The 17,232-nt window shown below is 44.0% G+C and overlaps 1 protein-coding gene across 2 annotated transcripts in view; it reads right to left on the bottom strand.

Moving 5' to 3' along the window:
* VCAN (versican) overlaps positions 1-17,232 on the bottom strand; it is a 129,826-nt gene that overhangs the window by 73,141 nt on the left and 39,453 nt on the right. For both annotated transcript variants that reach the window (XM_080972154.1, XM_080972155.1), the window contains exons 4-6: positions 15,456-15,630; positions 15,221-15,348; positions 3,359-3,652 (exon numbers count right to left, since the gene is read on the bottom strand). In XM_080972154.1, the coding sequence (XP_080828280.1) occupies positions 3,359-3,652; positions 15,221-15,348; positions 15,456-15,630 (597 nt within the window). The remainder of the gene's footprint in view (positions 1-3,358; positions 3,653-15,220; positions 15,349-15,455; positions 15,631-17,232) is intronic.

Below are 17,232 nucleotides of genomic sequence, written 5' to 3'. Positions count from 1 at the left end.
GCGTTTGATGTTCACACCTCCATGCACAGAGAAGATGTGCAAGTTCTGACTGATGTTATACAGGAAGTACAAAAGGTGGAAGTAACAAATCACTTGTACATATCTGCTGCTACCAGGATGGTTTCTTTTCTCAATCAGAAACTCTTTCGACTGGCTTAATTTATGTCACTGACTAACTAGTCAGTGGTCTGGACTAACAGGGGGCTAGACATTGCCATGATACCCTGTTAGGGAAACCCTGTATGACATTCTTCCTGGCTACTGTGACTAATAGCACAAACTAGATAGATGGCAAGTTAAATGGGCTGCTTATTGTTGCTGGCATCTGTCTGTCTCGAGAGACAATGAAAGAATGTGAGGTCTTCTGATATTCAGGAAGCAAACAGGAAACAAATTCGTTAAATGATCAGAATACAGGTTTGAGCAGCAGGTGAGAAACTGTGAAGGGGAAAGAAGTTCCAGAGCTAGGACCACTATATTTTAGGTGTGCAATGGTGAAATCATATTGGAACAATAGGGTTAGGAGTGTCTATAAAGGGCAAGGGAACTCTAGGCTCAGATCCTCAGAAGTCTTTTATTAGATTTTGATAATGCCAGTGGGATTGGCTCCATACCCAAAAGAGAACATGAAAATGATTAGCATTTTAGAAAGCCCCGTGATTTCTCTAGGAACAAATCCATGATCAAAGTGGTTATGGTCAGCACTGTGAACTTCCCTTTTTATAAAAAAAACCTAAAACTAAAACTAAACACATATGGCATGATCCAAAAGAGTAAAGAGCATTTGCACATCCACTTGGGGCTTTCTTGGCACGGCCGCTTTCAGCTCCCAATATCTAAAACTTCTTTTTCACAGACTTGCTGCAAGTACAGAAAGCAATCTGGTAGTCCAGGAGTGAGAGAAGCGAAAGTCAGAATGAAAGTTATAAAGAAAAGCCCAGAGCCCTTGCACATCTGGTACACATGGATATGGGGATCAGACTCACTATTTCAATTGCCTGCTTTTACTTGCCAAGGTTAAGGCCATATATATATATACTCCAGGCACTGCAATGTGAAATCAAATTAAGTGAGAGCTTAAATATAATTCCATTAGCGTTAAGTTATATTTTGGGTACTTATTAGAAGCATCATCCAGAAATAGCTGGACATGTAGGAGAAACCACTGGGGCTTTAGCCCACAGTTAAGCATTTGATCCCCACTCATATCAATGTGAGTTAAGAGCATCTAAACATTATGATTGTGTTTACATTAGTAGCAGATACCTTGTAATTTATCCTTACTGGAATTGGTTGTTCAGATTTTTTAAAAAATAAAAATAAAATCAGGGCTTCATTTTCCTTAACTTAAAAGACATGTTAATTTTAAAACATTCATTTTGCTCCAAAGAAAGGTTTTACTCACAAACAGTTTCTTGCTGAGACACAAAGAAAAGGCTGTCTGCTTTGTTGACAGCAATGTTTGGTTTTTTTATAATTATTAAGACAGATGCCTTTTCTGGCAAAGATCCTTTGCTTTGCTGGATGTGAAAACACCAGCGTCTGGTTGGCTTCTCAGGGGCCTCCCCCCCCCCCCGCCCCTCCTGATTTCCTGGCTTTGCTGGGAGTGACATTGCAATGCAAATCTTTACATCAATGACTCCAGAATGGGGCAACTCCCTGAGTAAAGGGGTAGGATTTGAGCCCTCCACATTAGAGTAAATACATAACATGTGGCATAAAAGCAGAAAGGTTAAGTAAATGAGAACATCTCCTGCTCCAAAGCGAGGGGGAAAGGGGCACAGTAAAAGGGTGACGTCGTTGCTTTTTACTGTACGAACATCTGTTCTACAGACTTTAGGCACTGCTGCTAGCTAGCTAGATGTCTTAGCCTCTGCTAGCTAGATGTCTTAGCTGCATTTTGTCTTTCTGAGAAGTGAATGCAGTGTTTTCTGTCCTCACCTCTATCCCCACAATTAACAGCCTCTAATGTGATATAAATGGTTGCAATTATAAACTGTCCTTTGCTTTTAATTCCAAAGGTATTCTTTTCAAAGAGAATTAGTCACTTTTCCAAGGAGTTGTATATGGGTATGAGCAGGGAGTGTAACAATTTAATAACAGGGGCAATCCAAGATGCCTGTACAGCTTGTTAAAGTACTGTTTCACGTACACAAAATGTTGCACTTTCCCTTGACATTGGCTAGCATTAGACGAACCTGATTCTCAACAGGTGTAATTCTCACAGGCTTAAAATTTGAGGACGCTTCTGTCCATGGAACAAAAGCTTGGACTTAGTTTACTTCTTAAGGTAGTAGACTGAGAACAGGTGGGGGTCATGAAGACAATTAAAGCCACATAAGCAATCGAAGCAGGATTGAACCTTCCACTCATCAATTGGTCATCATGACGGGCATGTGGGTGGTCTTGCCCACCTCTCAAAGCTGGCCTGCAGGGGTGGGGGAGATAAAGATCTAGCCCACAGCACAAAGGGTTCCCCCGCACCGCACCGCCAACGCTAATGGGACACCTCTGTTGGGTACGACCCAGTACTGTACTGAGCAGAGCAGGGGTTGCATGAGAAAAGAGAAAAGAACCAGACCCCTATTCAAGGCACTTAGCAGTTACAGCCAGCCCTGGTTCAATGAAACCATCAGACAGTGTGTGTGCTCACAGCAATCAGGAAGAATCGCAGGTTTTCCCTCAAAACTCCAAAGAAAGTAATGGTTCAATCAAGCTTGTTAATCTGCTACCTTGCTCTTGGAAACTGCAGTCAACCTTTGGGTGGCTGATCAAATGTTTTTCCAAGAGATGGCAGCTCACAAAGCAGAGGTTCAAGCTTATATCAACATTTCCTTTGTCTCCACAATGAAATATCTATAGACAATGTTACTTCAGGAATTATTTCAGCTGAGCTCCTTTGCTTGGTGTGTAAAGCCTCCATCAAGAGCTGCTTTGATGCATGGTTGGTGGTGCCCATGACGGGGCAGTTCTCCCTTTGTATAATGCCCTCCCTAGTGAGGTGTGTCTATCTCCCTCCTTCATGACTTGCAGGAGAAATTTAAAAGCATTCCAGTGTTACCCAGGCATTTGATGGCTGAAACGCACTGTTTCTGGCAACCTTGAGATCACTGGTTTAGAATGTTTTTAACTGGTTGGTGTTTTTTTAATAATGTTTTTAGTTGTTGAGTTTTTAATGTTTTATCATTACTGTGTCTGCAATCCTGGAGGAAGGGTCAGATAGAAATTGAACAAATAAAGAAACAATAAACCACAAGAAAGTGAATCCAGTAGATTGGCAGGTTATATCATGTCTCCTTTTTTTCCCCTTTAAAAAACCTGTGATAGTTATACATTCTTAAGCATTAAATAAACTTACGTAGAAAGCAGTAGGCATCAAATCTGCTGTCGGGGGGAGGGAAGTATGTTTGATTCTCATAGCGATACAAGGTTCGCACTCCAAGCAAACCTCCGCCACACTGGATCCTCGCCACAGAAACAGGATAGCGCACACTGCCATCAGCCAACCAGCCATAGTCGCATTGGTCAAAGCCATTTCTCCAAGCGGCATGTAGATCACCAACAGAAGCGAGAACTGCACCGTTTGCCTCACACCTCTCTTTAGCTTCTTCAAAGGTTAGCTTGTTGGGAGAAGTGATATGGAAGACATCGCCTACAAGAAGAGAAACAAAGGGAACCTTTACTTCTTTGCATGGGCGGCTGTGTCACATTCCTAAAATGGTTTTTAAATGGGGAAAAAATTGCTTCCAGGATTATTGTAATAATGAATTTAATATGTATATTTTTTCCTTACTGGTCACACAGCTATAATTAGTTGGTTTGATGTATACTGCAGTGAGCAGTGTGTGTGTGTGTGTGTGTGTGTGTGTGTGTGTGTGTACATAATACTATATACGGTAAATAAAAAATGTGACATTGACATTGAATTGGAAGCATGAATCTGCTGTGATAAAATGTGTTATGAGGATCTTCCTGCCCATATCTCCCAATGTGTCTCTCCCCATTAAAAAAGTATCCTATTCACTTAATAATAATAATAATAATAATAAATTTTATTTATATCCCGCCCTCCCCAGCCGAAGCCGGGCTCAGGGCGGCTAACAACAATCAAATAATCAAACAATCAAATAATCCAACATTCTAAAAACATTTCATTATAAAAATTAATTAAAATCAAATTAATGGCAACCGTTAAGCAAAATTCTGTGAAGGGTTGCCAGAGGAGGGAGTCAGGCTGGGCCCTGACCAAAAGCCTGGTGGAACAACTCTGTCTTGCAGGCCTTGCAGAAAGATGTCAGATCCCGCAGGGCCCTAGTCTCTTGTGACAGAGCGTTCCACCAGATTGGAGCCGCAGCCGAGAAAGCCCTGGCTCTAGTTGAGGCCAGCCTAACCTCTCTGAGGCCTGGGACCTTCAGGATGTTTTTATTTGCAGACCGTAGGTTCCTCTGTGGGGCATACCAGGAGAGGTGGTCCCATAGGTACGAGGGTCCTAGGCCGTATAGGGCTTTAAAGGTTAAAACCAGCACCTTAAACCTGATCCTGTACTCCACCGGGAGCCAGTGCAGCTGGTATAGTACCGGATGAATGTGATCTCGCAGCGAAGACCCCATAAGGAGTCTCGCCGCGGCATTCTGCACCCGCTGGAGTTTCTGGGTCAGTCTCAAGGGCAGCCCCACGTAGAGCGAGTTACAATAATCCAGCCTGGAGGTGACCGTCGCATGGATCACAGTGGCTAGGTCAGGGCGAGAGAGATAAGGGGCCAACTGCTTAGCTTGGCGGAGATGAAAAAATGCCGCCTTTGTTATAGCTGTAATCTGCGCCTCCATAGAGAGGGAGGTATCGAAGATTACACCCAAACTCTTAACGGACGGTGCTGGCGCTAATTGCACCCCCGCAAGAGATGGGAGTTGCCCCCCCAATCCCATATCGTCCCGTCCCAGCCAGAGGACCTCTGTCTTGGAAGGATTTAACTTCAACCGGCTTCCACGTAACCATCCAGCCATAGCTTCCAAACATCTGGTCAGTGTGTCTGGGGCCGAGTCAGTATGGCCATCCATCAACAGATAGAGTTGGGTGTCATCGGCATACTGATGGCAACCCAGCCCAAAACTCCGGACAAGCTGGGCGAGGGGGCACATAAAGATGTTAAAAAGCATCGGGGAGAGTATCGCACCCTGAGGCACTCCACACACCAAGGAGTGGCGCAATGACAATTCCCCCCCAAGCGCCACCCTCTGTCCCCGACCAGAGAGAAACGAACGCAGCCATTGAAGGACTGTGCCCTGGATCCCCACGTCGGCAAGGCGGTGGTCCAGAGTTTGTGATCGACCATGTCGAAGGCTGCTGACAGGTCTAGAAGAATCAGCAGCCCCGACCCGCCTTGATCCAGCTGCCTGCGGAGATCATCTGTTAGGGCGACCAGAGCCGTCTCAGTCCCATGACCAGCGCGGAAGCCGGACTGGAATGGATCCAGAGCCGATGTTTCATCCAGAAACCTACCAAGCTGTTCAGCAACCGCTCTCTCAATCACCTTACCCAGGAATGGAAGATTCGAAACCGGGCGGTAATTGGATAGATCTAAGGGATCTAATGATGTTTTCTTTAAGAGCGGGCGCACCACTGCCTCCTTCAATTCCCCTGGAAATATCCCGGGGCCAAGGGACAAATTGATGATATCCCCCAGGGGGGCCCGCACCTCGTCTGGACACGCTCTAATCAGCCAAGACGGGCACGGGTCAAGAGGACAGGTGGTGGGCTTTCCAGCTCGGAGGAGTCTGTCCACATCGGCTGGGGATATCCGATCAAAGTGGTCCAATACTGGACCCGAGGACAGTCGAGGGGCCTCCAGTTCCTTTATTGTATCCAAATTGGCAGGGAGGTCATGGCGGAGCAACAGGACCTTCTCTGCAAAAAAGCTCGCAAATGCCTCACAGCTGTGTGTCAGATTGTTATTTAAATTTGGCTGTCCTTCAAGGGACGTTAAAGACCTAATTATACTAAATAATTGCGCCGGGCGAGAGCTAGCGGATGCAATGGAGGCCGAGAAGTAAGATTTCTTAGCGGCCTTCACTGCCATCTCATAGGTTTTCATAAAAACCCTATAAGATGTTCTTGAGGCTCCGTCACGGGCACCCCGCCATACTCGCTCTAGCCGTCTGAGGTCCCGCTTCATTTTCCGAAGCTCCTCGCTAAACCAGGGAGCCCGGTTTCTGCGGGGTCGCAGAGGGCACTTAGGTGCGATCTCATCGATGGCTGCCAGGAGCTGGATATTCCAGCCCTCAACAAGCTCAGTCAATGAGTCGCCAGGGGGAGCAAGGTCCCGCAAGGCTTGACGGAATCTATCAGGATCCATCAGCCTCTACGGGCGAGCCCAAATCGGCTCGCCACCTAAGCAGGGTGGGGTTGGAAAGTCAATCCTGGCTTTCAGAGCGTAGTGATCAGACCATGACACCTTCATCGAACGGCCAAAGATCAAATCCAGCGTGTGGCCTGCTTGATGTGTGGGGCCTGAAACAAATTGGGAGAGCCCTAGTGTCGCCATGGAAGACACCAGGTCCAGAGCCTATGAGGAGGGAGTGGCATCAGCATGGATGTTGAAGTCCCCCAATACCAATAGGTTAGGGAACTCCAAGGCCCAGCCAGCCACCGCCTCCAGCAGACCTGACAGGGTGGCTGCTGGTGCGCTAGGTGGCCGGTACACCAGCCAGACAGCCAAGCTCACCTCAGAGCCCCACACTAGGCCAACACATTCAATGCTGGGGATCGATGGCGATGGTAGAGCCCTGAAAGAACAATCTTCCCGGATTAATAATGCCACCCCTCCCCCCCCCGGCCCACAGTCTGTGACTGGTGGAGGACGGAGAAACCCGGGGGCGCCATCTGTCGTAAGGTAACAGTTTCCCCTTCACGCACCCAGGTCTCCGTCACACAAGCCAGGTCGACCCCCTGTGAGGTAAAGAAATCTCGCAGAGTGGCGGTTTTGTTGCCTATAGACCTGGCATTGCACAACACCAGTGACGGAGGTGAGTACTCCTTGCTCACCCTACCCTCGTCTCTCGGGATGGGGCGCAGATTGGAAGGGGTATGAGCATATCTGTATCTCGATCCCCTTCGCCTATAACATCTGCCTCCACCGCCATACCTCCCTCGCCCCTCCACGGTAGCAATCCCAAGCCTCATACAAGCCTCCATTTACAAAATAGAAAAACAAAACAAACCAAAAACAATTATACCTAAACAAAACAAATCCCCACCCCAAACCACAATAAAATGGAACAAAATAAAAATACATAGATAAAAACCACTGTTCACGGTGGTACAACAAAGTAAAAAGTAAAAACACCTTTAAAACACTTTAAAATATATAAAAACATTTTTAACATTTGCTGCAGCAGCACCAGTGTCCTTAAAACTGTAGCGGAGGTGAGTCTGGGCCCCGCCCCCTAGGCCAGGTGGAGTTAGCCTGAGGGGGGAGCGGCCTTCCCCAACACTCACGGTGCAGCAGCAGCGATGTCCCAGTGCCTCAATGAGGCCTCTTAAAGCTGTGGCGAAGGTGAGTCTGGGCCCCGCCCCCTAGGCCTGGTGGAGTTAGCCTGAGGAGGGAGCGGCCTTAAATTTAAATAAAATGTTCTCTTTGTCCATTCTTCCCAGCTGTCTCTTCTACCTTGGATCTCATTCCCTGAAGATTCAGGTCCTGTCCTTTCTTTCTTTCTCTCTCCCTCCACCAGATCCCTCCTCAAGTCTCATGTTTTCATGTAACATTTGGCTTAACTACTTAGTACTCAGCCCAACTATAACTATAACATCTATCGTAGCCAACCTAAGTACCTGTAACTTTAGCCAGCCATTTACTCTTGTCCTTCCCTCCCAAACCCCATTCGTTTTGACTCTCTCATTTTCAACATTTAGATTTAAGTTTCTTGCAAGCAGTAACCTCCCACTCTCTTCTTAAGAAACTTTGCAAAGTACTATGTACCTTGATGGTACTGTACATATCATTGGTAGCACTGAATGTTATCATAACAATAAACACATGCAATAACATTCCATCATAGCATGACCAATGAGCAGAACCTAAAAAGGGGGCATAGGGACTGGGATCACTGTGGGATCACAAGAGGCAGAAAGTATGTTGAACCCCCACTGCCATCCTATCAGGGCCCAAATAATTTCTCCAGTATAGGTAAATTTCTGCTATTCAGAACGTACTACAGAACAAGTCAACCTCTAGCCTTGACAGTGGGTAGATCAGACATCTCTGAGAGAGAGAAATGGGGAGCATGCTCCTGGGCTCCTTGCAATGTACATAGAAGCCTTCTATGTACCCTGCTCTGTCCATCATGATAATAGGCATCTTACTAACAGGAGAGAATAAAAAGTGCCAAAGGTTACTATAGAGGCAGGGAAAGTGCTGGCTCCATATTTATGCACATGAAGCCAGAGATCCTGGGCTTTTGTCCCAAGGCACCTGACTAATCAAGGTACACACTTAATGCCACTGATAACAGAACACTATTTACTCAAGAGGACCACATCACAGCTGAAAGTTAAAACAAAAAACATAAAATGAAAACCAACGCCAAGAAAACCAATGCTATATTTGCATGGCCATTCCATTAAGTATTTTGTACAGATTCATGCTAATATGAACACCAAATATTTAATCAGATTAATGTGTCCAGATGTTGGCATCCAAACCAAGCAATTACACAATAACGTCTCCAAACTTCTAGCTTAAAAAACAGCTACTAAGCCCATTCCAGTTAATGTGTTGTCACAAAGAGGCAATAAGGTCTTCAAAATACGCCATCTGCTTTGCAAGGAAACTACAAATCCATGTGTCAATATTAATCTAATCTGCATCTCAAGTGGTGTACACAGCCATTGCAACATGTTAACAAAACAAGCATTCAACAAGAAATAAACAATGATTGTTTGAGGCTAAAAATGTTGAAACAACACTACTTAATTCTGCCAAATTGCAGTGGAATATATATGTTTTGTTCTGTTACTTTGGAGGATACATATGAATGTGCTTTCCAAGCCAATTTAACAGGTAATAAAAATGCTCTGGTCTCATTTCGGCTAGCAGTGGAATTGATGTCTGGTTTGGGAGATTCTTCATGTTTTATGAAATAATGATTTCACTACTGTTTCAGAGAGCATACTCCAAAGACTGTAAAGGAAGTCCAAAGTTGCAAACCTGAGTGCAATTATTTAGGGGGGTGGGGATGACTGAAATCAATTGCATCTTCTGAGAAAACATGTTTGGGGTCAGGGAGTGAGTCCTACTAAAATTGCTAGGATACATTTGAATATAGGCTTAGGTTAAAGTGCTGCTTGGGACAGTAGGGGCCAGCAGAGTGGGGCTATGTTTCTTTCCTGACTTCCCAGCGCGTCACATTGCTGTTGGTTACCAAAAGACAATGGGAGACGCAAGGCAGCAGGGAGCTCAGCGTGGTGTGGACACAGTATCAGAAGCGTTGGATTGGTTTTTCGCTGCCTTGCCTATCCACCTATCAGCAACCAGCAGTGACGTATGGCCAAGAGAGCCCCACCCGCACTAGACCACCAGTTGCTTTAGGCTCAGCAGCTACATGCAGCTGCATGTCAATCCTTACAGTCACTTCACTGGACTATATTACCACTTCAGACAAGATGCCAGGATCACAGGGTTAAACTCCCTGCATATTTGATGTCTGACAGGCTAGGGCTTTTTTATGAGCAGGCTGTTCTTTCATGTACTGACCCAGTACTGACCCAGTCATAACCTCCAATATGAAGCAGCCCAAAACCAGGATGCCATCTTCCGGCGCTGAGGTCCCACATGAGTCAAGTGACCCACATGAGATCTCAGCTTCCCCAAAAGTGCTTTCTTCAGGCACAGCACCAGAAAAATGCATGTTTTAGGGCACTGCGTAAGATAGCTGGCCCCTCTCCCCAAAGCACTTTTCCAGGGCAAGAGTGCGGCCTGAAATCACACGAGATCACAGAGGCCATTTTGGCCACTGTCCTCTTGTGAGAAAAACAGAATGTTCTGGGGGGTTTTCAGGACAGCTTGATGGGTATGCTATATGACTGGAAATTTCTCCTTTACAATGGGAAATGGTGTAGTCCAGAAACAAGCTTGCAATCTCATACACTGTGTCTTATGATGACCCCTCCCCCCCACACACCTGCAATCTTCAATTGTATAACCCACAGAGATTATAAAATCTGTCTTGTTTCTATATGCTGCATCCCAGGCCACAAGTCTCAGAACCACTAAACTTTTAATCCTGACTTCCACAGGCGTAGCCAAGCTAGGGTGGTGTTTATCCACAGCTTCCCATTCCACAGCGTCAAGGGGAAAGATTATCTGGACCTTCTAAGCAACTTCCCTCAACAAGATTATGACTGTTAGTGAACTCAGTACAAGTATTAAAAGTATAATCTCCAAAACCAGCTCTTATTCTCACCATGGCAGTGTTGCAGTCAACTTTTAAGTGTGGGGATTAGTTCTATCATACACTTTGAGGTGCTGAATTATGTATCTGCCTGAGCCAAGGTTTCCCAAACAAAAACAGCTTAAATGTATCTCTCCCACATGTTCCAGAAAGACACAGAGAAAATCCATCTGGCAGGCTTGCGAGTGACGTAGCTCCGAGCATTAGAGCAATGAAGAAATACTTAGAAAGAAGTGGTGGGAGGGAGAACCAAGAGTTAAAAGTGGTCTGTAATGTTTTGATAGCTGGAATCCACACTGAGAGTAACTCAGCAAAATGATCCAGGCAAACACCAGGGCCAGGAGCAAGAGAGCTAGCTGTGCCCTGCAATAACAGGGGTGACATGGAAACCATGACAATCTTTGGATTGCAGACAGCAATGTGATTTCTGTTAGTTTTGGCCCCCTGTTTTAGGCTGATTGCCTCTGCCCCAGAGTCAAAGCACTCTAAGAATCTCCAGATTTCCCCTGTTGTGTGTATTTGCATTGCTCAGTTTAAAAAGCACCTGACTAAGCTGCTTTTTATTGCTGTTAAATGCAGCAAGATAGACTTGGCAGCCAAGCTTTCTCTCTCTCTCTCTCTCTCTCTCTCTCTCTCTCTCTCACACACACACACACACACACACTCACCACAGCCTCATGCCAAAATGCTTGAACTCCAAAGAGATTACCCTCTAGTATTCTATCCTCTGAGACTTAATTCATATGTTTTGCTGCACATGAAATTTAATCAGGAAAGAATATTGTTGCACACCTGCAATGGGGTTTTGCCATTGGTCAGTGGCAGTTTGAATTACATCCAACCAGGGTCATTGGTATGTAGACCATCTGTGAATTGGTTTAAGCATGAGATTACTGTATTTAGGATCCTTCAGATAGAGGATCACTCCCCTAGCTGTACCAGTCATTGTGCTTCAGTGCACCTAACACTGTTGTTGTTGTTGTTCCCTCACAGGACTCAAGGCAGTTTACACATAAAATTGAGAACCGCTAAAAACATAGGAAATAGGGACGTGGGTGGCACTGTGGTGTAAACCACTGAACCTTGGGCTTGCCGATCAGAAGGTTGGCGGTTCGAATCCCCGTGATGGGGTGAGCTCCTGTTGCTCGGTCCCAGCTCCTGCCAACCTAGCAGTTCAAAAGCACGCCAATGCGAGTAGATAAATAGGTACCGCTCTGGTGGGAAGGTAAACGGTGTTTCCGTGCGCTGCTCTGGTTCACCAGAAGCAGCTTAGTCATGCTGGGCACATGACCCGGAAAAACTATCTGTGGACAAACATTGGCTCCCTCGGCCAGTAAAGCGAGATGAGCGCTGCAACCTCAGAGTCGTTCACGACTAGACTTAACTGTCAGGAGTCCTTTACTTTTTTAAAAAACATAGAAAAGACTTATCCATATAGGGACTCTGCCAATCTCTCTGCTGATCACAAGGAAATCCAAATGACAGGCCAAATTGTTCAAATCTTTTCATTGTACCCTGCCTTTGGAATCTGACAAGGTTGAAAATCAGCCTACAAATGACCTGAATTCATTTGCTTTGGGAATCAATAGGCATACACTGGTTGTTTTTAATTGTTGTTTGATTCCATAAAACTGTGTCAAATTCATTTTTGTTAGTTTGCAACAGTTACTTTTTTTTAACCCTTTTTTTATCCTGTCTTTAATATGAATGGTTTCGTCATGATGCTGCGTGTCTGGCAGAGCAGTAATGGTGCAAAAGAAAAAATGCCCTTCTGTAGGGCTCGTCTGCACGCTTCTCTGCACACACATTGCACTCGATGTCAACTTTGAATGGTTTCTTATATTCCTGAGTAGGCTTCCTGAAGCCAACTGAACAGCAACAATGCACACAGCTTAAAGTTTGCCAGTAATGATCCTTGTCCTAGCTGTTTATTGGGAAGTAAAATCTCAGTGGGCCTTGCTTCCAGGTAAGTACAGTCAGCACTGCTGCCAAACTCACATTCACTTTAGGGCCCTTGTTTTCTCCAGAACTGAGGTCTGCAATTATTGTTCTATCCAATACACTATTTTGCAACTGCAGTCTGAAGTCAATGAGTTTCCCTTGCTGTGTGATGGGATGTGAATACTCACTAACATACATACGTGTGTGTGTGTGTGTGTGTGTGTGTGTGTAAAAATCTGCAAGAAACATCTGGATTTATATTGCTTTTCTTGACTAAAAGGCATAAAGGTGGATCATGGGGAAATATATGTTAGATTTCCCTTTACACTTCCATAAAATAAGTTTCCTACCACTCCCTTGATTACTTATTATATGGGCATAGTTTAATAGGATTTGAGGCAGGAGATTTTACATTCCATAGCTGTGTTTTGGATCGACATGGATTTGGATCGACATGGATTTGGATTTCCATGAGACATGGAAAATGGGCTTTTTTACAAGTCAAATTTTCCATTGGTTCCAGCCAGATATCAATACCATGTTTATCTAGAGGGTCAAACTAAATAAACATTCCTGAACTATTTGTTTACAAGGTGCCGAGACTGGCTGGGGAAACTTAGTCAGATGGGTGGGGTACAAATTAAAAAATTATTGTTGTTATTATTATTGAAAAACTCTACTTAGGCATTATTATGTCAATATGTTCTTTAAGCAGGTATATCAATAAAAACACCTCTGACTGACCACTCAGGTGCCCTTTCTGACCCCGTATTTGTTAATTAAGGAATTAATTAGTTTGTAATAATCACATTAAAGAGGAAACATGCAAACAGGGATCACTTGCACCCAGTTTCACAATTAGCTACACAGAATTCTGAATGTGAAAATATTTCTCTTTCTAATCATGCAGCATTCAAAGCAAAACAATTTGCCTTTAAGTCAAATTCATAAGGTTTTACCTGGCATTACGAACATTTATATTTGTGCATTTGAATGATTTTTACACTGCCCCTTCAGCAAAACTATTCAGGGCATTGCAAAATAAATAAAAGGCCAGTATGAAATATGAAATCACATATAAATGACCACCAGAGTAGAACAGTGTCGGGGAAGTTCATGCAAATTGTATCTTTTCTTGAACAAAAACTCAGCTCCTACATCTATGAGTGTGGAGGTGATTTTTGAAAGCCCGAAGTCACAACACCATGCACCTTTGCTTGGGAATAAACACTACTGAATTCACTAGAACATAACTGCAAGTAAGCATGCATAGAAACAGGCTATAAAAGGAGATGCAAGGAGCTAAAATCACGTGTGCTTACATGTATCTCACCCTGATGAATCTAATTAGTATGGTAAATTCACAACATATTTCCACATGCTCTCCACCTTGCTAATAATCCCATCTGGTGTAACACTTTGGCCCTGGCATTTCACTGTATAATAATGTCCTTCAATCATTTATTCTTCAGTTATCTGCATGTGCTCTCACTTACTGATTAGTCCAACAATGGCAATGAAATCGCTTATTGATTCGGATACTAGTAAACAATCACGGTGACTCAGGTACATGATGTTAAGAAGCCAGTGGCATAATAACAAGTGCCAATGGCTTTCTTCACCAAGGTTTTCCCTACCTTGAAAAATCAGTCCAAAATTAAAATGCCTCCACCGTGAGGTTCCACAGGACACTATTTGTCCCTGAAGTCTTTTTAACACCTACATGTGAAGCTGTTAGGAGCAGTCATTAGTTTTGGGGCATGGTGTCATTGCTACGTTGATAGACAAGCAGCTCTATTTCTCCATAATATATGACTCTGGAGATACTGTGCAAGCCCTGGACTAGCCCATGAATGTACAAGGACCAGTGAATGCATCTTGAATCCTGGCAAGAAGGAAGCTCTGTAAGTGGTTCCTGTGTAAGTGGTTCCTGTGTCCAGAAAGCAGGTCGCTTGTCTGTTCTGGTTAGGGTTGCCCTCCCTCTGAAGAAACACCTTTTTCATAAGAGGCCCAAATGACCTCTGTGACCAGCAGTGTCATTTGCCAGCTTCATCCGGTATGCCAGCTACAGCCATAATCAATCCATGAAATGGGAACCTTGAGATTGGATTACTGCAATATGCTCTATGTGGAGCTGGCCTTGAGCCTGGTTCAAAAGCTCCAGCTAGCACAGATTGCAGCAACTAAATTGCTGAGGGGGGGCGGGGGGCAGATGGTCAATTCTTCTTAAACATCTGCACTGGCTGCCCACAGACTACTGGACCCGGTTCAAGGCACTGGAATCTTTTTCTTCTTGAGGATAAAATGAATACTGAGCTGCCATTGAAAGCTTAGGTCCATGTAAGGTTCACTACCATGATGTTTGGTTTCCGAAAAACCGCATGTGCTTTAAATAAGCTCTCCCCATCCTGATTCCTCCAGATGCTCTGGGCTAAAGCTCCCAAAAACTCTGACCATCGGTTATGCTGACGGGCTGATGTAAGTGAAATATACTTGGAGTCAAGAGTGGATTTCATGTTCTTTATTCAGCTCATAGTGGTGAGGAGGAATGGAAGTTCCCCCAGAATGTCTGCTTTATATACATTATTTACACAATGGGCCGCACGTGATTGGCTAATTCCGGGATTCTCCTGTAGGCCAATCAGGTTGCGGATTCACTTCCACCTGGAGCTGGATTGGGTGGCTCTTGTGGACCAATCAGACTGCTGCATTTTGGATCCTATTCAACTCAATACATAACACCAAGTTATACTCCAAACCTTTTGGAGGGCATCAGGATGGGGAAGCCTGCTTTACAGTTTAGCCAGCATGCATTAAAAAAAGATTCCGCTTACCATTTAAGGCTCCCACATAGCAATAGACATCATAGGTTTCATTAGGAAGACGATATCCATAGGTTCTGACTCCTTCTTTCCCCATCATGTCTCCATAGCATCCAACTCTTGGTTGCCTGATGGGATACCTGCAACAGAATAAGTGGAAGTTTGTAAAGGTCACATTTCATTTGCCCCCGCAGATGTACAAAAAAGTTTTAGGGTGCGCAGTCAAGAAGCAACTTGGTCCTCTCACCTAACGGTCTGATCGGACAACCAGCCCGCATCACACTGCTCAAAGCCATCTTCATAGGCTGCTTTCAGCTGATCAGGGCTTGCTATAACAGCACCATTCTCCACACAAGCCTCCTGAGCCTGCTTGAAATTCAAGGTGTACCTACTAGTAGCTGCTCGGTAGTGAAACACAACACCTGCAAAGAAAGTAAAACCATGCTGGTCACTTGCGTGTCATCAACATCTATTATTATTATTAATATTAATATTATCATCATATTGCTGATGAAATTATACTAGCCTCATTAAGCAGTAAGCTTAGAAATAACATGGAGGAAGGATTTTAAAACTTCAGATTTTATTCTACATCACCAGGAATGTGGAACTGAAAACTAAATTTGGTTGACCTATCTTTTGCTCACTGTACTAATCTGTAAGATATGGGTTCCATTAAGTACTTTAGTTAAGTACTGTATTTCTGCATTTCGGTTATGGCCTACAGCCAATGTGGAAATAAAACTGAATTGGAATTTTAGCCTACTGAAATTTCCTGAAATAAAATAGACTGTCAATTTTCTATCTTCCACTCTGCAGCCCAAAAGGAATAGACAATGGGGCTGCACATATTCTCTCAGTGCTTGGGTTCAAAGCTTTCAGGCTCTTCTTAGATTATGTATGGGACTTTAGAGGTATAGGGGTCTCATAGCCACCCCTGGAGTCCCCATCAAGCTGAGATTCAGTGAAGACAAGTCTCAGCTAGAGGACATATTCTTCTCCCAGTTGAAAGATGGGCATATGTTTGAATCTGAAATGAATAAAGATACTTGCATTTGTAGACAGTGCTGTGCTTTATATGGCTGTGCAACAGCTATCTCAACATTTTCCGTAATGAATAATTCCATACAAATGAGAAAACTTATCAGACAACAGAAGTTAGAAACAAGGGTTTCTTTAAAGAGAAATAATGTATCTTCCACAACAGGCTACGTCACTAAAAGTACATTGTAATTTTCAGAGACACTCTTAATTGCCTCTAACTGAAGGCTGTTTGGACAGTTCGCAGAATTGAATTTAATTTTTATTATGACCAACACAAGAATAATGCACAAAACATTAATACACCAGTGTAACTTTTGAAAGAATGCATAAAATTCAAGCCCACTTTGATCTGTAGGAGGTAGGAGTCATGCCAGTTCAGCAACTTAACCAGCTACACAAAAAGCAAAACTGGGGGAAATGGTCTTATATTCATAGAATCATAAAGCTGTAGAGTTGGAAGGGACCCCAAGAGGGTGGCATATAAATACTTCTATAAATAAATAAAAATTGTTATCTCACACCTTCCAGTGCATTTTCCTATCACCTTCTTTACTGCAAAAAGTCCAGTTTTGGGGAGGTTTGCTGCATCAGACTGCTAAATCTACTCTAACTGTGCAACCTGCATTTCATAGTATGTGACCAAAGCCCACTCTAAAATACCACAGCCTGAAGCAGCCTCAGAATGTGGCAAAATGTCCTTTCTTCTGTTATGTGTATGTCTTCTCAATAACCTTGTGGCCCCTCACTGTATGCATTACCTAAAGTGTTCTAACTCAAATAAACATTTCAACATGATTAACTAGGTGCAAGATTGCAACCCAAATCTTCCTGAAATTAGCAGGAGTTAGGCGTGCTTAATGGGGAAACGGCATTTTGCTGTAAAACACCCCTTACTGTTTCCATGAATTTTTATGATAGGCTCTCTCCATCGCTGAAAATGTGGAATGATTCCATAGAACACAAAGAGTTATTCCAAATGT

This window comes from Podarcis pityusensis (genome assembly GCF_964106645.2).
Source record: "Podarcis pityusensis genome assembly, chromosome: 11".
NCBI classification, from domain to species: domain Eukaryota; kingdom Metazoa; phylum Chordata; class Lepidosauria; order Squamata; family Lacertidae; genus Podarcis; species Podarcis pityusensis.
Note: the sequence above shows the minus strand (reverse complement) of the source record. Positions and strands in the feature narration are given on the sequence as shown.